Source organism: Falco biarmicus, chromosome 8, assembly GCF_023638135.1.
Source record: "Falco biarmicus isolate bFalBia1 chromosome 8, bFalBia1.pri, whole genome shotgun sequence".
NCBI lineage: Eukaryota > Metazoa > Chordata > Aves > Falconiformes > Falconidae > Falco > Falco biarmicus.
Genome location: NC_079295.1, coordinates 10,199,127 through 10,223,662, shown reverse-complemented (window position 1 = coordinate 10,223,662; position 24,536 = coordinate 10,199,127). Strand labels below are relative to the sequence as shown.

The 24,536-nt window shown below is 45.3% G+C and overlaps 1 protein-coding gene across 2 annotated transcripts in view; it reads left to right on the top strand.

The window, feature by feature from the left end:
• The window catches only part of VWC2L (von Willebrand factor C domain containing 2 like), a 55,222-nt gene that overhangs the window by 18,299 nt on the left and 12,387 nt on the right, over window positions 1–24,536 (top strand). Inside the window, exons 3-4 of one of the 2 annotated variants that reach the window (XM_056350168.1) lie at window positions 3,176–3,305; window positions 9,802–11,349. In XM_056350168.1, the coding sequence (XP_056206143.1) occupies window positions 3,176–3,305; window positions 9,802–9,827 (156 nt within the window). In that variant the 3' untranslated portion in view covers window positions 9,828–11,349. Of the gene's footprint in view, window positions 1–3,175; window positions 3,306–9,801; window positions 11,350–24,536 lie in introns of those variants that run through there. The other variant, XM_056350167.1, reaches the window with a different exon arrangement.

Sequence of the window (24,536 nt, the reverse complement as noted above, 5' to 3'; positions counted from 1 at the left end):
TGTTGTAAGTGAAAACTGGGTAAAAGGAGTTTCAGATGCTTCGCACCACCTTCTACAAAAGGACCTAGTTTACTCCTGTTGTTTTAATGATGGGTCCATTTATTAAAACATGTCCCTTGACCGTGCAATTTTGTGGATGTGTTCTGGCAGGGCACTGTGAACATCCTTTCCTTTTGGATAATGGTGAGAAGAATGTTTCTGCACCAACACCTCTTGAAATCCTTCCTAACAAATCCTTCCCTGGAGAGTCTTCTAAGAGATTATTCTGCTTTGGACAGGTGGAGTGAATAAATCATCTTCTAGGCCAAGCCTTTTATGGTCCTTTAATCTTAACACTTTTTCCAGGATATCAGCTTAAGGGACACCAATAAAGAGTTTCCACTGTCCATGTGGGAATGGCATAGCCTCTGATTTGTGTCCTCTCTCCTTCATGCTTCAGAAACTCTCTCTATTTTTTCAACCTTGTTTTTCAGTAGGTATGAAAGTTTCTTTTCAGGAACTGGTGTTAGCTGGTGTTTGAACTTCAGTGGCTACAAAAGTGTAAACCACCCCTCTTCCATGAGTGACAAACCTTTAAATCAGGAGTCAGGAAACAAAACTTTGGGGCATCTTTCACTGGTTCCCTGTTATTCACTGATCCCGTTTGTCATTTTGCTGCTTGGTCTGCCTATTGCCTATGTAAATAAATAGAGGACTTTTTTGTCCAGTGTCCCATAGTGGTTCCACAAAAAGGGTAGCTCCAGGGAAATTACTAGCTGGGATGCAGAGCCCGCCAACAACAGTAAAATACGCCTAATCAGTGTGCTTGGTGTAAAGTCCTTTCTGAAAGACCAGGGGTTTGCAAATCGGATCCCAAAGCACATCCCACGAGAGAAAGTGCCGAGACATCCGTCAGCTAAGTGGACAGGAAGGCTGGAGTCACCCGTGGAGGTGAGGGGCTGGGTGAGAGCCATGGTGAGGGGCACTGGCAAGGGAACAAAATGGTCAGATAGAGGAAGATCATGGAAGCAAGACCAAGTAGCTTGACCTTGGTAAGATGGGGAAGAGGAGGTGGCTGAGAAGAGTCTTGTTCATGCCAAAGCAGCCTTTTCCTTTGCTGGCTACTCCTTCCTTGTACTGCCAAGGTGTGCTTTAATTTTGTGCAGTTCTCCCCTCTTGAAAAGCTGCTTTCAGTGTCAAGCAACATCATGGTTTATTACAGTGTTATTTTCAGGTTACACCAACAATGCACAAGCAAAACCTGTGTATGTCATGTCTCATTTATTCAGTTGCAGAGTTGTTCAGGGGCATCTTCTACTTGTGATGATCATCTTTTAAGCCATAGGTTGGGCTGCAGTCCTGAAAATGCATCACATATTTCTTAGCTTTGCAACCACTGTAGTAGTGAAGATGGGGACAGGTCCTGAAGGATACGTCAGTGAAAGCTGCCACAAATCACAAGATCTGGTTCTAGTGCTCCATATAATTAGCGATTAAAATGAGTAAAAACAAAGCAGCAATTTTCTTATTGATCCCTCAGCAAATAGTTCTGTCTATTTTCTTCTGTATTGTTTCCTCTTATTAAATAGCCTTGAATAAGAAATGTCAGTCAAAATAATTTAGATTCCTGGTGCTTCAGACAGAAATCAAGGCAGGATTGAATGAGGAAAGATAATTAGAGACAGGAATTCCACCTCCACAGACTTCTTCCCTTGCTCAAGGAGTGCTGATTTTATCTAAATTGCCAAAGCCGTGAGCAAATGAGAGGTGATGGGAATTAAGACTGCAGATGCTGAGACAAAGCAAGGGAAGTTTTAATTAGTGCATTTTAAGGTAGAAATGAATTTTCTGGGGATAAATTGTTTGACTCAAGACATATAGAGCTTCTTAGAGGTGAACTGAAAAGCTTTTTACCTGCCAGAACCAGGACCAGGGCTCACTAGTTGTATCTGTCTTGTAGAAATGAGTGACCTATCACTGGGGTCTGAAACATATGGGGATGAATCCTCCTCTGCTTTGCATCTCACTTTTTTTTTTGTTTTTGTTTTGTGGTGTTTGTTTTTTTTAATTAAGGAGGAAATCCCATTGCTGCAGGTTCCCATCAATGCAACAGAAAGCAGATTTTTTTCCCACATTTACTCATTCAATTGTTAGTGCTGGACTTACTGTTCCTGAGGAATTAGGAGTTACATGTTGAACCTACAGATACTGAAAGGAAGATATTTTCCTTGCAGATTCTTCTCTTACTCTCTTTTCTTAGCTCTGTTGTCATCCTTTCTTTCATCACACTTACGCACACATAAGGACACTGGGAACCTTAAAACACTGACCTTTCTATTTTTCAACAGATTTCCACAGCTTTTCAAAGGGTGAGACAGTGACAGCTCTCTACTGTTTGGCAGTGGATAGAGACTGAATTGATGGAGCTGAAACGAAACCATTTAGCTGGGTGCTTTAATCCAGAACTCCCTGACTTCAGCAGAATTATTCAGGCTTTTAATTATTTACATATTTTGTGTGAGGCAGTTTTTGCAACAAGCAGGAGTGGGACCAGGACCAGATCTAATGGGTTATGTTATTGGGAGTGCTTACAGACCCCTTATGCAGGTGGTGCATAAACTCAGAGTAAAACGTTTTTGCCCCTCCAAGAACAACACTTTGCTCCTCTGCTCTGAAAAGTGGGGATGAAAGCCTTTTGAGAGGCTGGCAGATGGGCAGGCCACCCCAGCAGCACCTTTCTGACAGCTTGGGGTTTGCTGGCAGTGGTGGTCTACATGAGCTATGAGTATGACCTGGAAAATCACCCTGTCCTCCCTTCCTGGGATGAACCACCACTCGGGATCTTCCAAAATCCTGCTCTGCTTCCAGCCAGATAACAACAGATGGGTAGAGCAGAGGTACGACCTAGTGGCTTCAGCTGGATTTCTTTGATGAAGGGACCTAAAGTCTCATGAAAGCTCAGAAACCCCACACTCTCTCTGGGAAAACAAGTATCATGCTCGCTGATTTTTCTGATGTTCTGGTTGCCTATTGCAGATGTTGCTATTTTGTTCTGTAGGTTAATTTATATTACCCATGATGAATGAATGCAGTCAAGAGGTATTGAACGCTGATGTGTTTATCTTATGGCAAGATAGAAATGTTGCAAACTTCTGAGCTACAGGAGGAAATGGGCTAATTTTAGATTTGTTCCTAGCCCTCGCCATGCGAATGGTGTCGCTGCGAGCCCAGCAATGAAGTTCACTGTGTTGTAGCAGACTGCGCAGTTCCCGAGTGTGTCAACCCAGTCTATGAACCAGAACAGTGTTGTCCTGTCTGCAAAAATGGTAAGAAAGTACTGTGTTGGCTTTAAGAGATATAAAGGAAACATTTCGTTAAAATGTTGTTGCTGATGCATTGCCAGGCGATTTGCTTCCCTCGCACAGGCTGGCACTGGGGATGTTGCTTCTCCTTGTGCCTGGGCTTCAGTTACGAGGTGGCAACTGTGAAAATTAAGGCCGCCCTTCCTGGCCTGTGTCTTCTCATAGAAGTTGGTGGGATTGCTGACTTCAGTAAGGCTTTACAGGACCGAGTCCCAATATCAGTGATAGTAGTTTCATGTCTTTGCTTTTTTTCTCATAATTAGTCTAACATGAAATCAAGTATAGAAGAAAAGAGAGAGTCTTTGTCCCTAAATTAAGGAAACAGTGGTTATTAGCTAAAACCAGGGGAAGACTCACCAAAATTAATGGCAAAACTTCCACTGGGGCCAGTAAGACACCCACCAAGCCTGTAACACCGTTAGTTTGTGTGCTGGAGTCTGTGTGTGGAGTGTTGGCCCTCATCATCCTGCTGAAGCGATTTCATGAATTGGAGTCTGATTCAGCAACACTTTCAAGACAGGTTTTGGGATGACCGAAAGTACCTCTTTGGAAAATAAATCTGTTTCCAGAGAAGGTCTCCCTGGTCTTGTGCTGCAGCCTGTACACACATATGTCTCTGGAAAAGCACCTTTCTCCTGACATAAATATGAAGACAGGTTAAGAGGTGAGCCAGCTTCACATAAACCTCTTCATGGCTTTCTTAACATGTAAGAAATGGCTACTTAGACTCATCTTCTCGTGTTTAGAATTCACTATCCATATATATATTTCCTCTTACATACATCACTGCTGCTGGATAAGTTTAATGGTTGCTTTTGGATCTAAATGAAAATGTTTACAAAGAAATAACATTTTCAACACATTTTCTGCTCTTTAAGACAGAAAAAAGGCAAAGAATTGGAAATGCAAAATATTCTTATTAAAGGAATTGGCAAAATTAAGACTTGGAAGTCTGGAAAAAAGGAAAAAATACTACTTAGAATTCTGAGGTTTGTATTAAACCATGATTTTTACTTTAAAATATTTTGAAAGATTTTCATTTAGAGTTTTGTGTTTCTGTTGAAAAGCAGAAAATGTTTATAGGAAATTTCATTGTTTTGTTATTGTTGTTGATGAACTTCAGAGAAAAGGTATGTTAACCAGCTCTATCCGCCACCTTTGCACATGGCCCACCGTGCTTGGGTGTGAGGTTTCCCGTCGCACTCAAGAAGATTGATGTCTTGGGTTAATGACTCAGAGGGGTAACACTGGCCATCGCCGTGTCTGTTACCATAGCTCAGTCATTTACACCTGAGCAAACGCCGCTCGTGTGTGTTTGGCCTCTGTGTTCCCATCACGTATAGGGTACCATGCTGAATCCACCTCATTTACGGTGGCAGCACTCACCAATTCCTTCCCATCTGGTTCGCGTCACATGAATCCAAACTGTGAGCATCCCTCTGGCTTCCCAGCAGTGCAGACTCAAAGGTGACTTCACATAGGTCCAGGAGCTGCTGGGTTTCCCTACCAGCCCTTTACCACCATGACCATTTCCCCCTGTAACCAGGCTCCCTGACTCTGGATGTCAGTGATTTTCTGTGTTGCAGTCCGCAACATCCCTGGTGACCAGGAGTGTCTTTCAGAAACAGAGTGCTCAGATAACCAGGAGGAAGGGGAAGGAAGCAGCTGCTACTGATGGGTAGGAGGACAGGGGGACAGAAGGAAAATGAGCCACCTGCTGAAGGGGCTTCAAGGCACGGTGTAGTGATTGCAACCCTCAGCTAGAAGCCAGGAAGCTTTCTCCATGGTTTTGCCAAATTTCTCCACTTCTTTCTTCACTCATCTGTAGGGGATACAGATATAAAGTTCTCTGAAACCCGTTCTAGGCAGGGAAGTATTTTTCACCATCCTACATGCCTTGGGGATCCTGGTCTATGGGGCCGGGGAGACCGGGGCTTGCAGCACAGCTCTGAGCCACTGGTGGGTGAAGGGGAGAGGCGGTGCGGTGGCATAGCTGTTCCTTGGGGTCAAGGAGCATACCTACATGGTCGGTGCTGTGGAGGGGAGCTGAACCCCTTCTTGCATCCCAGCCTGACTGTAGGGATGAGATGTGAGACCCCTCGGCTGGCAGGGCTTTCTGCTCCGCCTGCTGCAGCTGGAGCTGACTGGCCAAGGCTTTATCCTACAAATGAAATCAAATAATTCACACAGTGATGGAAATAAGTAGGTGTCAAGGTAGTCTCTGTTCTCACAGGGAATCTGATGAGCAAATTTTGTTACTGCTCTTGGATGTGGCGCCTGGTGTGGTTCACACCCTTTGTCTCCCTCTTACATTTTTGGGAACTTCATGTGCAAGAGTAACAGACATTGTTGTGTCTCCTCCCCTTCTGAATCCCTCTGACACATCCTAATGAATGAGAATTGCAATGCTTTACGCTGTCTGTTCATCCTGAGACAAAGAATTTATCTTTCAGCTCTCCGGCACAGCCAGTCAATTAAAGCTCAGTTCCACAAGTGCATGAAGATAGCACAAACTGACAGAACCACTTAAATGACTGAACCCACCCCCCTACCCACCTTTTTTTGTTTATTTTTATTTATTTATTTATTTATTTGGGGGTTTTCTTTCCAACCAGTAGCTTTTGCTTTCTACCAAAATGGTGAAGGCAGTTACCGTGCCATGTTTCAGTGTGGTGAAAGGATTTTAGCTTAGTCTCAGTCCCTGTGGTCAACATTTTAGACTGGCAAACAGAAAAGCTCAAGGATACAGCTGTTGGGGGTGGGGGGGCAGGGGGAACAACAGAATCCCCAGAACAACACATAGTGCAAATCTTCATTTTAAAAGCTACTCCTTAAAATTTTGGTAAGGAAAATCCTTGGTTTAGGTTAAAACACAGCCCTGCATCATTTGCTACACTTTGCTAGCAGCGTGGCTTGCCTGCTTGTTTAGCTGTTGCTGCCACTAATGGGAGAATAATTTCCTCTCGATACATTCAGATAGATTTTCATGCCTTTCTTAATTATATCATGCCAAGGGCAAAAGTGCTGTGAAGCAGTGAGGTTAATGCAAAAATCTGTTGATTCTAACATACCTGACCTGAAGATTCATAAAAAGCCAATATCAATTTCTCTTCCTCTACCATCATTTAAGAGCAGTCTGAACAAGTGGCTTTGGAGATTTATTCCTTATTGTCAAAAGAAATAGAATTGTTATCTTGTGCTTCACTAGATGCTGTAGCTCGTGCAAAGCCGGCTGTGCTCAGCAAAGGATACCGCACTACACACAGAGCAGGTGGAGTTCACTGGGAGGTTAAAATTTGGAGGTGAGGGAAGGAGAGGACATTTCCTCCTTTGTGTCCCATCACCCAGCTTGTCAGAGTGTGTTTTAAGGACAATGGCTCCAGGTGCTGCACAGTATTTCTGTCGTGGAGATGAAAGGTCACTGGATTTCACATCCCTGGTAGTCTGACAGACCACAGAATTATGGCCCCGAGTTGTTATTTCTAGTCATTGTGACTTCTCCAGACAAAAGTGTGTCAGCTATTGTTAACTCTCTCCTCTGCGGGATCTAAAACTTGCCTAGCACTGTTAAAATCAATTGTGGCTGCCACCATCTGTGCTATCCCTCCTGCCCCCAAGTTCTCCTGCAGTTCAGGAAGAACATCTATCCACTCTGCTTACGCCAAAGCCTTTCCAAGCAAAAATCCCCCACAGGTCCCATCCTCCTGTGTCCAGGGCTGTAGACATGCCTGTGTGGTGGTGTTCAGACTTCCCTGGGTCTTCTCACCTGACTCTGAACTCTTCATTTCCAAATCTCCGTTTGTCCCTCCCCGTAGGTCCATCCATTGCTGGGGGCTGAACCTCACTATTGGTGGGATGTTTTTTTAAAGCCCTTCCTTATGTATCTCTGTGAGATTGCTCTTTGCATTTCCTTCAACCCTTTGGATGTGGTCTCGCAAGGATGCGAGGATCCCTGGTGTATCATCACTCTCATCTCTTCATCTGGTTTAATCTGTGATCCAGATTAAATGGGTTCCTCTTTGCCAGCTCCAAACAACTCTCACCTGCTGCTGTGCACAAAGGGATAAATTAATTGTGTTTCACCTTCGCCAGTGCTGTTTGTTCAGAGCTGAAACCACGTGCTCCCAACATGCCCTTCCTGGGGGGGTGAGTGGATGTGCTCCAGCAGGGTGTCCCCAGGTGGCCTTGGAGGTCCTTCCTCCCGTGCCATGCTGAGGTAGTGGCACGCTGATCTTTGCTCACTGCTCTGAGGGGGCTCAGCTTTACACACTTGTGCATCTGTCCCCCATTTGATGCTCTGTGGAAGGAAAAACAGATGCAATTTCAAATTAGCAGCCTCGCAGCTGCTTGGGGAAAGGCTGGAGGTGAGTGGAGGCAAGAAAAGGGCAGCACAGGGCTCCCAGCAACCCGTGTTTTCCTGATTTCACAAAGTGCTCCTTCAGAATTCTATCCAAAAATAATCTCGACATTAGCAAAAATCCATCATCATGGGGAATTTTATGGCGCAGCTGTGTTGGGGAAATTAATTTAAAAATTCTAATAAATGCCACAATAGAATTGTTAACTTCTTCTCCTCTCTAAAGTGTGAAATTCTTTTCAGAGCATTTCAAAGGCGCCTTCACCCATTTACACATACATTAACGCAATTCCTAAAATAGACTTTGCTGTGGCACTTCCATTTTCTTGAGGGATGAACAGAATAAGCATTATAAATTTCTGTTTTGGGGACTGGTTTTGCTTTTAATTTAATTTTTGTTGCCACCAATCCTCAACAAAAGAATTTGTTACCCAACAAGACAGATAAAAGCTAACATGTCCACAATGAAATACTTCCTGGCAAGCGTGCTTACTCACGTTAGCGTGGGCTTCTGGAGACGTTCGTGATGAAATACTGGGCAGCAGGAAGACATGTTTGTAGATAATCTTTCAGTGAGTCTTTAATTAAAGTTTTAAATTATCACAGTTGATACAGATTTCAAAGTACAGAGTCTGATCCCGGCCTCTACGCACAAGTAAAAGATGCCTTTGACCTTCAACAGATTTTGCTTCAGTAAAATAGCATGTATTCAGGGAAAGCTCATATGGGTATTCATTGTAATATGCTATAAATATTAATAATTCTATACAAATGTCTTCATCTTTGAGGGCATGAGCACGAAAGCGAGTAAATAATAATTTATTTCCATGCATATAAAGCCACATTTTACCTAAGCTTCTCTCTTAATTTACTGAGAATATAAACTTGCTGTTCATTATTTCTCTGTTTGAGTTAATTTGAAATAAGCATTCTGCACCCCAGCCTGTTCCTTCTGTAACGCCGCATGTTTTGCCCAGAAAACCCCTGAGGATTCTCCCAGCCTGTCGAAGCTGAGAGCAGCCTTTCCTTTAGCAAACAAATATTCATTACATGTGTCCCTGAGTGAATTCCGCACGCCACTGTGTAGAGTAACACCCAGGGGCTGACCTTCGAGGCTGCCTTTTCCTAGCAAGGGCTCGGTAGAAATGCCTTTTTTCTAAGCAGATGATTTTTGGAAGTCTCCAAGGGCCGAAGGGGTGTCCCTTTGGAAAAGCTCTGCTGTGGACAACAGGAAGAATTGGTGCTGCCACATGGGCAGGCAGCCCCCAGGCCAGGCTGTTCCCATCCTGCCCAGCCAGGTGCTGGGTGGAAGTTGGTTCAGGAACTTCAATTACATTTATACATTAAGCAGGGTTAATACTGATTACCGTTTGTGTAGGTAGACTTATCAGGAAAATCTGGATGCCACAGAATGAGGTATTGGTGATGCAGTCAATGAACTGGGCTCTTTCTTCTGAATCAGAGAGACAACCAAATCAATGCCCAAGTGTTGTCTCAGAGAGGCAATGTGATGTGTTTATTTTGGAAAACCTTTTGGGATTTTGGAGAACAAAAGGCTCCATATAAATGTAAATTATTTATTGTATTTTCGGCAAAGGTAATAGATTAACAGTGCATGTTGTTAACCAATAGTGACAAAAAGAACTTTGCCACATGGTCTCTGTTGTTCCAAATTATCGGCTATCTTGAAATGTGCCAAGATTTTAATATTGAATAATCCAGTGCCTGGATATTAAGTTACCTGTGCTTTACTGCATAAATATAGCTTGTTATTTATCTGCAAGATATGGATCATTGAATCTCCAGGTCATTGTTTTGGAAAGCATCTGCTCCTACCATGATCAGTACAAAAAAATCAATGAATTGTGGATAAAAATTACTAAAAGTTTGAGAAAAAAAAGGAAGGTTTTGGGGAGAGGATGTTTTGTCTGCCATTCGATTATATACAGCTGTTGCAGGATAAAGGTGACACAGAAAATGTGGCAAGAGGATGAGAGAAGACTTCATATTCATTTACTTTATGGAAAACAGTGGTTTGAAGCCATGGGGAAATTCCTTTAGGAAAAAACAACTAAATAAAATTCCTCTTCTAATTTATTTCAGGAATTCCTGAAATGGCCAGATTTTAAGATTGCAGTTAAAACCCCTTCAGTCAAAGTCTATGCAATATGCTGATTGATTGTGCAGATGCAAGTTGAATGTGACCAGCCAAGAAGATGATGTATCCCCCATGCTGGACTTTGCTGGACTCCACGATCCTCTCCATAGGCCCCGGAGACCGAAGCCGGTAGCATAGCGTAGCCGCATCACCCTTCGTTCTTGGTGGATGAAGTATTCATGGCAACCAGCCAAGTTTTGACTCCACCACTCTCCCCCCATTCAGATGTCAGGCTGAGGGGTCACGAGAAGGACCTGCTCGTCTTCAGGCAATGTGGGGGCTGGTGGGTGTTTCGCAGCTGCCTCCTTAGCACTGCTGTGCTGATGCAGAGATGCCACCCCAAATCAGGAGCCGTCTTCCATTTTTGCAGAACCTGCAGAAGCCAACTTAACATTGCGATGACAGAACTCAACGCACCAAGGCTTTGTGGCCAGCTGTGTAAATCAACGGGTTTGGAAGGCTGAATACAGAAGAAAATTTGTGAGACTGCAAAGGATGCGTTTTTGATTGTCGGCTAATGTTCTTTGTGTTTACCAGAAGGAGTGTAAACTGTGATGCCCTATTAGCTCAATTAAAGGAGTGATTTGACTACCAACAGAGGAAAAAAATGATTGATTTAAAATCCGGTAGAAGATCAAGATTGAAAACAAGGCGGTATATTTGGGCCAGGCGGTCACCATCCTGACAAAGTACTTCAGAACTTGCTTTACTGTTCTTTGAAAAAAGAAGTCATTTCACTGAAATTGATTTTCAGTGGAGCTCGTTCACCTCCATTACTTTGGGCCAAATGGTTGAAGGCATGTAGATGCTGAACTTGCTGATGAGAGTTAGGTACATAAGCATCTGTCAATAGCTAGCCCCTCCATTGCCTTTGGAAATCTCAGGCAGCTGGATTATCCAGGTGCTTAAATGCCCCCCTGACTCAAGACTGTGACCTGCTCCCTGTGGACACAGCTGTTGAAAGAGTCATCTAATAACAGTGAAAAGCTTTGGAAAGGTATATAGACATTAAATCTTCCAAAATCAGGAGGTGGTGGTGGTGGATAGCATCAAGGATGGCTGAGTTGAATCTGCCACCGCCTGGTGTTTAGAAGAAGGATAGACTAAAAGAGGCAAGAGAGAGGAAAAGTCTTTAGAGAACAAAAAAAGACATGAACTGAACAGCACTTAATGTGATTAACTCTGTCACACAGCTCGGTGCTCACACAAAGCGGTAGCTGCTGGACTGTGTAGCATCAGAGTGACAGGGATGCTGCTGGGAAAAGCTCAATTCAAAGAGTGCTGTGGTAGGGAGCCAGCAGGATAGCAGCCCCGTTTGACCCGATGTGTTCGTCTGCACACTCACAGGTCAGCTTCCCAAGCATTCGTGGTCCCTTCCTCTGCCCAGGAAGCAAGAAAATGGTAGTTTATTAAACAAGGCAGGAGAAGACTGCCAGACAGCCAAAGGCCAGGCAGGAGCTGAAAGCCGCTGTCCTGAATTTTTACCCCAGGTCCTAACCATGTTTCCATGCTTCACATACCCCGCCCCCCCCCCCCCCCCCCCCCAGTGTAGTTCAAAATGAATGTCTACGGGCTCCCTAAAGAGAAGGGTCGGGAAGGATTATGAGGAGCCGTTTGTTGGATGCGACTTGTTCCAAATCATTAAGTGGACACAGCTCACAGAGATGTGGGAAACACATTACATGGTCTGCATTGCTCTTTAAACTCAAAAATAGTTTTGAAGAAGCATCTTCTCATCAGTGATTGTTTCCCCTTGGGAAAATGTTGCTGAAATTTGTGTGCACAAGCCTATGACAGTGGTAGCTCAAGATCCACTACCATCATGATAGTATATTGTAGAGGAGGGGGATGGGTTTGGGTTTTTTTGGGGGAAAAAGTTCCTAGGTTCAGGTTGGGAAAACAAGTTCCTTTTGCAGTACACCAGCAGCCCAGGCAGCACTGAAATTAAAGCAGAAGTGGTCTTGCTATCCCCCACTGATCAGATTCTTGGTGTAACTTAAAAGACCAAAAGTGACATGATTATTCAGTTGCATTGCTGTAAACCTTTTTGCTGCAAGAGAAGCCTAAGCCAAATCCTGAGTCTGTGTCACTTGGTGTAATGCTGGCAGTGGTGTTTCACTCTGATTTACTCCAGCTGAGGATCTGACCTGCAAGAGCTCATATCTCTGGGTGACTCACAGGCAAACTGCAGGAGGCTGGGGTGTTTTGCATGGTCAGGCTTTCTAAAAGGATTAGAGATGGGTTTGCTTTTGCTGCTCTAGAAGGTTGGGATTATTAAGCATATCTGTATGAGAAGAGTGGCAGACACTGTCTTCATGTATTTCTAATTTAATGAATGTTTAATGCTTCTTTTATTGGAGCCTACATGTATGTAGAGTAGAGGACTTTAACAAGGGGTTGACTTATGTCAAATAATTGATGTTTGAGCTGGTCCTTTTACACGAAATGCAGACTTTACAGAGCAAAGAGACTAATGAAAATATGAATTAAAGATTAGAGCTAAGCAAGTCTGAGAAAACAGAATTTAAAAAGGCACTTAGAAGTTTTCTCCTCCTGCTTCCTTTCCTTCCCTCCACCTTTTCTACATCTCCGTCCTCTCTGCTTCTTTGATAGGGTCCTCAATTTCAGCCGCAGCCTTCTGTCTTTGCTACACCTACACACCTCTGCAAAGGAAATGAGGGCAGTAATCTCATTCTGGGTATTGCATCATCCTAGCCTGGTACACTTGCAAGCTCACCAATCAGTTTGGCTGGAGGGGCTAGAAAGAATTTTTAAGGTGCGTTTTTCTTCTTCTCTGTCCCTGATTTTCTGATGGAGTGAATCTGATGGGCAGAATGAAAATAAGTGCAGGTTTGGTGGAACTGTTTGTCCAGAGGGACCCACAATTTTTTGTGGGTGTTGGGTGAGGGTGAAAAAAATTTTTATGTGGTGGCAATACTGCTGTGTGACAGTGGTGGTGCTGTGTTGCCTGCAGAAAGTTCCTGTAGGACAGCTTTGAGGCTGGTACAGCGCCAAGACTGCCATCAGATATTGCTGGTCCCCGTTCTCCAGGGATGCTCTTCGGCCCATAAGCATCAGCATCCATTTCCTTCCCCTCCCTTGGCCCACCCCTCTCTCTCTCAGTTAGCTGTCTTCCTGCTCTGGCTTTTCATGGGTGCTTTCAGCTCTGAGTGCAGGTCTACAAGCTCAGCACCAAGGCATGGCTCCTGCAGCATGAGGCTTCTCTTGCCTCAGTTCCTGCTGCACAGGCTGCAAAGAGCTTGGCTGGCTGGGGGGTTAATTTCTTGCTTTCTGTGTTTAGAAAACTCTTCTGCAATGTTTATCTGAATTAATACCTAAGACTGAAGAGCTTAGGCTTGGTCATCAGCAAATAAAAGCCCAGTGGAAAAGAGGGGAGGATCTTGATTTCTTTGCTTTGTCTTGTTGGGTTGGTGTGGTTCAGTTCCTTGCACCTCTGGCCATATTGGTACAGCTAAATAAAAGAGGGCTGGGCAGAGAACTCATCCTTGGGACCCTGATTGTCAGCATTTTGTAATGGGTGGCACACCTAAGTCACAGCAGTCAGCCAGTGCCGTTGTAGCAGGCTTGGTGTGCTCCACAGCCTAGCTGTGTCTTCACCCCAACCCTGAGGCACGTACGGCACCCTTGATGCTAAGGAATCATCACCCCACTGGACTGTAGGGCTGTTGTCTTGTTAGCTCAAGCAGTCCAAAGAAAGGCGCACAAAATAATTACGCCTTAGGGTGAAGAGGGGAACCTCCTGGGGTCTGGAGGAGGTCCAGGGAGAAGTGCTGGGTGGTGTGGATGTGGCCAGTCTTTGCCATGTGGCATCAGAACCAGAGGAGAATCTCATGTCCTGTTTTCTTTAGCAGTATGTATGTGTTCTCTCCCTCCACAGGAAAAGCTGTCACTGCATTCTTACCTCTTACAATTTTCGTCTCCAGAAGCACTAAGCCACCAGGGAGCCTTCATGTGTAGAGCTTTGAGATGCAGAGTTCACACCTGAAATAAGGACTGGGCAGGAGAGGAGGCAGGGAGGAGGGCAGTGATGCACCCCAGGTGATACAGTAGGTCGTTAGCAAAGGCAGCTATGGCCCCGTGGTCCTCCTAACTTCTGTGTCCTGAGGAAATACTGCTTCTCTGCTGGGCTGAAGGAACCCATCCTTTGGGGGGTAGGTATGCACTACGTGGGTCTCGTTGCAAAGCATGGTCACTCTTAGCAACCCTGTGTAGGCATGTCTGTATTCCTTATCATTTATTTTTGTACACAAGTTCTTGAAACTCAAAACCATAGAAATCAGAATGTGCTCATGGTAGAAACTAAAAAAATCAGACTATAAACCCTTCAAAACAGTATGGAAAACACCACAGAGTGGCAGTCCTACCTAACAAACAGAGTTTGATATCTGCCCTGTCTGCAATGAACTCAGGGTGTATGGGATCTAATTGTATGTATGATTTAACCTTATTCTTGCACAAAAGATCATAGAATCACAGAACGGTTTGGGTTGGAAGAGACCTTAAAGATGACCAAGTTCCTGTTGCCCTGCCACGGGCAGGGCCACCTTCCACCAGCCCAGGTTGCTCACAGCCCCATCCAGCCTGGCCTTGAACACTGCCAGGGATGGGGCAGCCACAGCTGCTCTGGGCAGCCTGGGCCAGTGTCTCACCACCCTCACAGCAAAGAATTCCTTCCTAATAGCTAATCTAAGTCACTATCTATCATCAACTAAGTCACATTTTTGTCCCAGTTAAAAATGTTTTGTGCCAGGTAGTGCTGGTAGGGAAGCTCGCATTCGTTAGAATTAAGTGCAGCAGGACCTGGTGTAGCAAAGAGAAAAGGACTGATGTCCTGTGCAGGATCTGTTGAGAGAAATGGGTCTGTGTGAAGATGAGCACACAAAGTTCTCCCTGACCTTTCAAAGCTCAGGCTTTTTTCACTGCAGCCAGTTGAGACTCTTTGAAGAAGATGGGAGTATGTTGGTCAGAAAACGCTGACTCACTGAAACATCCCTGGGAAAAAGGCCAATTATAGCAAACTCGCTGTTTGTACGTTTAAAAAGGTCAGGAAAAAACCTTGAAATGATCAGGTGCCCCATTTTAATGCTTTCAAAACAAACTGGTGCAAATCTGGGAGGGTGGCAGGGGTGACATGGTTTTGGATATAGATCTTTATTTTATAATTCGGAACTTTTCAAACCGGGAAGACAGAAATGAATTTTGTTCAATTAATTATTTCAGACAACCTGCTCTGATTTTTATTCAAACTAAAAAGTGTTTGCAACTTTAACTTTTCCTCCCCATTTGAGTGGGAAAGGAATAGCAGAAATGGGAAACATCCTTCCCACTCAGCTCTCACCCTAGCCTGGGTAGGTTGTCAGGTCCAGGATGGGATTCAAATGCTACTCGGGTTAGATGCTTTTGGGGCCACCACTTCCCACGCCGAGCACTGTCGGCACCCAGCACTTCTTGGGAAACCATCTGCACTTTGCAGGATCAGGCCTGCAGGCTTTGCTATTTGCAAAATAGCACTTTGAATTGCACTTTCTTGTCTGATTGCCATACGTGGGAAATGTCAGGAGACACGGGTGGAAGAGCCCTGGTTCAATATTGCTTCACTATTCCTGAGTCTCATTAGCTCATGTCAGTGCACTTGCCCTGTTTCTGGCTTCTGAACAAAAATTACCAGCGTGCTTTCCATGCCATCCCCGCCTAGCTCTTACCGCATACAGAAAAGACTGCAAATCCCAGGGAGTAAATAATGCCCCCCATCAGCTCCTCAGGCTGTGTCTGAGCAGCGGCTGGGGAACACGCTGCAGCTGACGCGCAGTGTGCCAGTGCCGAGCCAGCTCAGTTTGCAAGTCAAAGGCTCTGATTTCATGAGGGCCAAGCCACCACTGGGCGTTCCTTCCAGAAAAGCCTCCTTCTCTGATCTCTGACTCATCGCAGCCACCAGTGACGTCCAAGGGACTCCTTCTGCATGAGGATTATTCATCTGACCTGGGTCTGCAGCAGCATCCAATGCATCTTCTCTTATCTCCCAGCAAGCAGAGGCTGGCAACTGCATGGGTAGCGTGGGCACCAGCCCCTTCCCGATGGCACAACAGTCGCAGACCTGCCCACTGGGTTCTGGATCAGGGCAGTGGCTGCCAGCTGTTGAGGAGTTAGCTTGCTTTTGTTTGACGTGCTGTGGTTGATGCACGTGAGGCTCTGGTGCCCTCGCTGTGCTACAAGGAAAGGGTCAAGAGAGAATTCATGGTTACTTTTCAAGCTGTGTCAAACGAAAAGAAGAGTATTACAGGAAACGTCAAATGGTAATTGTTAAGGAGTTAGAAAACTGTGATTAAAAATGAAAACCTGTCCACAATAGTAGCAGTCAGATATAGTTGCTATATTTTGCGTAGAAACCACAATTTTTCTTGGCTACATTTGTGCCCTCCTAGAGAGCAAATACACTGATCCAGTTTCTGAGACTGATGTAAATTGGCCTAGCTACCTTGCTCCAAGGGGAACACCCATGCTTTTTCAGCAGCTGAAGGTTTCCCCCCACCTCTCTTTTATCCTAACAGCTTGACAATAAAATTGTTACAAGCACAAAAATAGCCAGAGCCCCTTCTAGTGCCTGTATAAGCCAGCCTTGCACCTTCCAAACTGGGGGATACTGCTGCTGTCACCCTGCAGAGGCAGCGCTGCCCCATGGGGTGGATGGCAAGTCCGAAAGTGAAGTTACAGCCAGAAATCCTGCCAGGGTGCATTTGTCTGTGAAGGGAGTTTGCTTGTCTGAGGGTCTGCACCCCCCTGCTATGCTGCTGCTCTGCCTCCTTTGGTTTGCTGCCATACTTTGCCAGAAAAATCTTGCCAGAATCTGAGTGAGGGACTGTGCTTGGTTCAGGTCTCCCGGTGCTTGGTGCTCCTCTCCCAGAGCCACTTCTTGAACAGTTTCACCTGTACTGGAGGGACTTCCCTGCCAAAATGGTAGCTTGGGTTTCCCAAGTCAGCCAACCCATGAAATGAAGGTGATTACTTTTCTTTGCAGATCTAGCCTAACATGTCTATGGATCTAAATGCTGAAGGAGTGGTGATGGAAGGGGAACAACCTCAAAGGAAAGGATTATACACCCAGGACTTTCCTTGCTCCTCTGTTGCATGCAGTAGTGTTTTTTGCTGTTTGCATTGCCCCTTCTCCCCTGCTTGTTTTCTCCATCTCAGGGAAGTGCTGCCTGTGCTCTCCCTCCTTGGGTTCACATGTGATCAAGCAAGAAGCTCCTCTCCTAACTATGGGTTAAACAAAGTGCCACGGCTAACCTGTAGCCAGAGACAAGATTAGAGGAGACTGCTAGCTAATTAGGAGCAGTGGCAGTGGATGGCACTTGGCAGGTTCACGTGGGATGCTGATAGGCACTGTCAGACTGGCTGGGGGAGCCTGCACCCAGCAAACAGGCTGGCTCCCCCAGCCCTGTGGATGCACTGGAATTTCAAAGCAGTGTGTGAAAGATTTTCCTTGTTGGAATAGGATTTGCCAGATTTGAATGGGATGCTCAATGTGCATCAAGGAAATCGGTGCATTTGTCCTCCCAACTGAGGGTCGGGTTTTCTAGGCATGACCTGCTCTAGTACATAAACGTTAGCACAGGGAAGTCTGCAGTCAACCAGGTATTGCATGTGCTGGTGGAGTATAGACTCCTAGGTGGGGCCAGCCCAGTGGTTCTCCATTGCTGCATGCATTAATAAGCAGGTCACTGCCGTGGGGGTCAGCAAAGGGGCTATATATCATTGGCTTTCTGTTTTCCACTAATCTGCTGAGGGAAAAAAAATAAATAAATAAAATCCCCCATATAAGCTCATTATGTCCAAAACTTTCTCAGCTGGTAAGGTCGAAGCAGCAGTGAGTCTGGCAGTGCTTACAGGCGTGGCACCTTTTAATGTCCTTTTAGTAACAGCACCTTTTAGTGAGGCGTTATTGCTGTCTTCGTGGGGTCAGCTACACGTCTGTCTTTCAGAATTACCCCCACTGCGGTCATGTTGGGAGGAGCTAACTTCTTGGCGAGGTGCTAGCAGTGAGTCTCTGACCTCTTGCCTACAAGAGGGAGCCTTTCTGGCACCACTGGTCAGGTAATCCTGGCAAATTATGTAGGCAGCACGTCCCTGGGTGGCATCGATAACACGTCCGATATGCTGTAGTGTCTAGTTGTGCATTTCACTCCACAGTCACTGAGTTTCTACTTTATTCAGCTGCAATCAGCTGCCACAGTGAGGATTTTGGCTGTGCACCCCAGGAGGGGTTCTGTGGGGCAGAGAAACACCCCACACTTGGACATCGCCAGCCCCAAAGTCTCCGTTGCTACTTTGACTTTGTCACGCAGACAGGCAGCCCATGTTAGGGATGACAGTTTCCTTCTTTTTTGTGTCTCCAGAGCAATCAGTGTCAGTATGAAGCCCATTTGTTTGCCCTCCTCATGTCATCCTGCCCCTGAGGTTTCACAGGACCCACCCTGAGTTTCCTCCCAGAATTTTCCACCTGAGAAATATCTTCAATAAGACAACAGGGTTTATTCGCTGAGTTTGGCAATCGCTTCATGGCCCAGGGAAGAAGGATGCAAAATAAGAGTCAGGGGAGGAGGCGGGGAATAGATGCTGTTTGCTCTCGAAAGTATCCACTGGACGTTTACCCAGCCCTGGCCTGTGCTCTCTATAAGTATTTAGTCTCGCTGGCTAATGGCTCACTTGTGATACGATGCTCAACGGCCCCGATCTGCAGCATGTGTGCTTGGCACGTTGATAACCTGTGGTTCATTAGGGAATTGGGCTGGGCTGCCCAGCGGCAAAAGTCAGCTCCCAGGCAGCCAAGCAGGACTGGCCGCTGGCAATGGAAAGCCCCCAGCCTCATTTTATCACTCGGCACCGTAATTGGTGGCAGAAAGCAATCGGTTGTGGAAGGCGCAGGAGGAGTGAGGATGCTGGGAGGAATTGGCAGCAGTATAAATAAGATACGGAGGGAGGAGGAAGGGAAGGCGTACGCAGCGAGGGTGCCTGGCCTGACAGCACAAATTGGCTTTATTTAGACATCGGTGGCCCTCCTTTCCCCCTGCTTTTTTTCCAGTGAGTGTAAAAAGAGCCAAAAATAAACCTCCTTGGGCCCTACTGCAGGATCTCAGCTGTGGTAGGGAGGGGACCTGTCTTGAAAGTGCTGGGGCGATGCTGTCTTCAAAATAAACATTTCACTGGCTTCTGAAATTACAACCCTTTCTGTGGCAGTGACACTGGTTATTACAGCCCTCTGGGTGCTGGCTTTCTCACTGTGATTGCTGCGGAGGAATAAAGAGGAGAAAAAGAAAAAAAGAAAAAAAAAGCGAGGGGAAGGAATGCAAAGCCAAGCTAACAGAGTAACTTCTGGCGCTGGCAAGTTTTCATCTTCCAAGGTCAGCCCTGATTTCATTTGGAGAGTGCTTTGCTCTTTCTAGCAGTTTTGGCTATTGCAGCCATACGTACAAAGGGCCATCTGGAAATCTGTTCCCAACTTTAGCAACGTGGAGTTGCCCTGAGCCCCTGTTTGCTCTCTGGCTGCAGAGGCTCTGTGTGGAGCTTGCTTGGCCTTCTGCTCCTATCCCAGCGCGGCAGGGACCGGGTGCAACCCTGGGCGGAGAAATCAACCAGGCAGGGTGTGCGTGAAGCCCTTCAACTTCCCCAGGAATTGTACCCTCCTTCAGCTGTGGGGTTTGGGGCTGGGCTGGGCTTTGGGGTGCTTTTTTTTCCACCTTTCTTTTACTGCTTGTAGTTGTTGAGTTCAGCTTTTGTTATATGCATTCAAGAGTACAAGAGCATGTTTCATTTTCCAGATTAGAAAATGCTCAGAGGTATAATCAGGTCCTTCCACAGTATTTAATTATCCATAATTAAAGGCATCTACACAAAGCACCAGATTTTCAAAGACTGTTCTTGTGTTACATTGCTAATGAATTAAGTAATTAATTGACATTGAAAAAATACAATAGGAAACATCTATCTTTTAAAGTAAAGCATTTTTTAGGCGTTTTATAAAATCGTTAACTTGTATCAGGTCAGTAGCTGTTCTAATGTCTAAATCCTCTTTCTGGCTTTAAAAAAATTCCTGAAGGACAAAATGAACACGAGAAAATCAAGGCAGGGAATACTAGCTAAAGAATGTGGAAGCACTCAGAAATGGGGAATTTCATTTGGGAGTCATTGTCCATCACTTTGCTGCTCTGTCCTGCAGTTCCTCCCCTCTGCCAATAAGGTCTGAACCGGTTTCCATCACATTCAAGAACACAGTCTGCAGCCTCAAGCCTGTCGTGTTCCTACAAGCTTTGTTAAAAATAGTTGTCTGCTGGATTTAGTTTCAACAGCCCACATCCCCTCAAGCAGGGCACTGCCTCTGTGCCTCAGTTTCCCCTGTGCTCTTCCCTGCCCCACAGGGATGCTGTAATGACAACAGGCTCTTGGTTGCGAGCCATTTGGATACTGTGATGCCACTGAAACCAGAGAGTGAGCAATAGTTTTATCCAGTAATTAAGTAACAAAGACTGGCAGAATGAGGGCTGACGAAGCATTCTGAAAATCTGGGGGGGGAGGGATGCAGAGCCACATACATCCACCATAAACTTTCCCCAGCTTTTCTTCATTCCTAGGTGCTACCTTACAGTGCAAAGTAACTATCCTGGCCTGGCACATCAGCATAATATCATATGGCATCTGCCACAGTATAAAAGCCCACATAGATTGTGGTAATGCATTTCGAAGTGGCACCCAGAATTATTAGCAAAGAAAAGGACAATTCTTTTCCATTTGATGATTTTGTTAAATGCAACCATTCACATGCAAAACCAGCACCGCTCATTTTATTTTTATTAGCAACCTGACTGTTTGCATGACACTATCAGAAAGCACTGTGGAAATGCCATGGATACCATCAAATTCAAGTAGCATAATGGGCCCTCGGAAGAGCAAAATCTGGGGACAAAACATGGATTAAAGCTGCTTCTGCAGCTGTTGGAGAAATCAGGGCAGGTCCCAGCAGAAGAGTTTAGGAGTCTGTTTATTCCAGAAGCACCAACCTCTGTGTGTCTCATCTGTCCATCAGACCAAGGTATGCCCATCCTTGCAGTGGTTTGCCCTCGAGATCCATCCATCCTGCCCTGCTCCTTCCTCCTCTTATTTCCTCAGGAGCCACGGATTCTGGCACAGTAGCACCATGTCTTGTCTAACACCAAGCTTATCGGTTGCTTGGGGTGGAGTTGGAGGGGAGATGTTTTCTCAAGTTTCCTTTTCAGTGTCCCAGGCAGGTAATTAAATTCCCCAAACAAATTAAGAAATCCTCTTTCTGCCATTGTGGTTATACCCTTTCTCTGGGTAATCAATCATTTGTATGGATTTGCATAGAAGTGGGAGCTCTGCCGCTGCAGCCTGACCTGAATTTATAGGGGTGAAGAAAAGGCAAATCCAAAGGCCAATGCCACTTAGCTCGGTTAAAGGCTTTTCAGAGGAGTCCACCCTTTCTACTGCAAGCGGAACTTTAGTGACTGGCTGAGACATGTTCATTAAATTCGCCTATCACTTGGGTCTTGCCTACCTGTGGCCAACTGGTTTTGTGTCCATTGTTGTGGAGACTGGGAGTCTGCGGAGTGGTGGGGAGCACTGGAGGCCAGGAGGATGGGAATGGTGCCGAAGGCAGCGGGAGATGGGCTTGCTGTGTCACACAAAGTGTGAAAATTGGGCTCTGCTCAAAATCAGCAACAGAAAACCCAACAACTCAAACACAAGCTGAGATTAGAAAGAAATGGTTTCAGCGGCAGCTCTCTTCTTACATGAAAAGTTTTTGCTTTGCTTTGAAGTTCCATTTCTAACACAATCCCACATTCAAAACCTTCCTCAGACAAATCTGTTGCCAGGTGGAAAAAGAAAAAAAGGGAGCATGCTGATGCTCTCGAAGTGTCACATTTCATCTCACGATGGTGGAAAGGCATAAAGGCATTTTTTTTTACCAACTGACACATTCCCAGTCATCTGGATTGCGATGAAGCTCTGTTCCTCAGAGAAGAGCTGAATGTTTGTCCTGAGCGCATGGTCTCCTGCAGCTAAAGAAACCCTTCTTCCTCTTGGCAAGGCGTTTGTGCAGAGGTTTACTCACACCAACAGGTAACCACTGCCACGACTAATGTGCACGGTGGTGTGACTGTCATCATGCATTAACCGCTGTAGTTTCATTATCCAGCGGTGGGTTGTGTTTTCAGTAGACTGCACATCTAAATGCACAACTCATATAAATGTATAGTAATCCTGGTTCTTTCTCCCCAAGCCCTCCCATTTTGCATTTTTTTCCTTCTGTTTTATACAAAATTAGCACGGTCACAGGTTCCACTTCATTTATGACTGATATGAAAAAAGCCACCCCATAAAACTTCATGCACAGCTGTAGTGACCAAGTTAGATTCAATTCTGGCTTTATATTGAGTTGACGTGCAGCCAGCTCTCTCCCATACATCATCTGTGATTGCAGTTAGGGATGAAATACTGTTTTAATTCTTACACCAAATGTGGGGGTTTTTTTCTGAAGAAAAAAGACATAAAAATGTTAAAATGGGCCATAAAAATCATTAAATTTTCACACCGAGCACAACCAAGAGGTGAATAAGTTGGCTAAAAGCTCAGAAGACCCAGAGAAAAAGTCCCAGTTGTTATTCTTTTGTTGTTAACCTTCGGCTTTGAATGGAGATACCCAGGCAGAGAGCAAAGACGTAGTACTTTGGCAGTCAAGGGCTGGCTATATTGCCACTTGATTCCCTAGATAAGGGTTTACTCTCACGTCTGCATGGATAAGAGCTGCTGCTGCCTGCAGGATCTGCTTCTCCCTGCCTGTGTCTGAGGACGGTGCCTTGGGAGGTGCCCCAACACCATTGCAGTGGGCAGGAGGAACATCCAGCCAAGTCCCTGTGGCTGAGTTAGCCACTCTGCATCCCAATCCCTTTTTTGGACGACCTGGGAAATACCGGCTGTGAGGGCTTGATCACCTGGACCAAGGCTGTCCCATGGCACACGTTGTCCCATGGTTGCTCTGGGGACGCAAGCTGGTGAGGTGAAGGCAGCAGGAGCACAATGGCACATTATGTATGGAGAGATAAATATACCCTCTGGATACATATTTCTTTGCTTAAAGGCTTAATCTCTGGAAGGTCCAACTTTTCCTGCCTTTGGCCATTGATTTTACCAGTAACATTGTTAGTTGATGTGGTACTTTAATGGTAGTTTTATTAATTGATTTCTTTTAATTTAACCTGTTTGATACCAACTCCAAAAAACCCTTACCTCACCTTATTTGCCATGTCTAAACCATTAAAAGAATTAATGTACGTTTAGCACTGTTGGAGTTCATTTTGGCAAATATCTTATTTAGACAACTTTTTAAAAGCCTATTACTTACCTGAAAGGCTATAATGACCTAGGAGTAGCTTTCATTGCCCGCAATTAAAATCTACCTATATTTTTAAAAGAAATCTATGGTATTCTTCCAAAGCTTTATGCTGTCTGCAAAGAGATTTTTAAGAGCTAATCCTTTTCATTTGGTCAGGTAAATGTTGAAACATGCATTTCTCACTTAATAGATGGTTATTGCTGACTTCGAGGTGTTACTGTTTTCCTTCCTCAACCTTGAATGTGCACAGTAAAAATCTGGTTCAGAAGAGCTGGTTAGTATGCACAGTATCTGCCTGGGCAATGCTGAGCAACTTCCTTGTGTGTTTTTTTTTTACCATAAGCTAAACTTTTCAGTGCTGATTAAGGTATTTGCACACGTAGATGCTTTTAAAATGAAGAGGAATTTGGTGTGCAGATCCCATAGGTGACTTTTTAAAATGCCAACCTACATTTTATATTAGACGTGTCAGGGGGGAAACCCTATATTTGAGGCTAGGTCTGTAGCCCTGCAATTTGCTCTTCTGTCTGAGAGTTGATCCGGAGGCACGCCGTGCGTTGGCTCCTCCGTGGCTTTGGTGGCAGTGGTTCAGCTTCACTGCTGCCCTCAATGCAGGTGTATTATTCAATCAACAGAGTGGGTAAAAAATTGTGAACCTGATATTAGCTATTAATTTTCACTGTAGTAATGTCTAATGCTTCTGGTCAACAGTCCATAACCCACCACTGGGTGAGAAACCCAGTAAAATGGGGAAACTGGGGGCGGAGGTTTTGCGGAGGTTTCAAAGTGCACTCAGATGTGCTCCCAGCTTTGACTTCAGTGCCCTTGCGATCAGAAAGAGAGAGCCTGGATGCACAGGCTTTGGCGAAATGTCCATACAATGAGGCAAATACCATTAACCTAAAGCAGCGGGTAATGTACCGCTTGCCCTATCTTTAGCGTGCCCAGATTGGCTTTATTAGATTAGCTGCACCAGTCTTGGATTTTTAAAAACTGATTAAAAAGATTCATTCTCACGGTTGAGACTGCCAGCAGTTTATTATCATATCTCAATCCACAATATTCCTGCTGGAGGAAAAGTTCCACTCTTTCTGGGCTTTAACCCTGGGAAGTGCCCAGTTTGGCATCCCCTGGTACTGGCTGGCAGCGGTGGCGGCTGTCAGTCATTGGCACCGCTTGTGGCTCATCTCTCTTCTGCAGGTGCCTGTACTGAACGTGTGGTTTTCTCCGTATCTCCGTGCTGCCTTCCCCGCA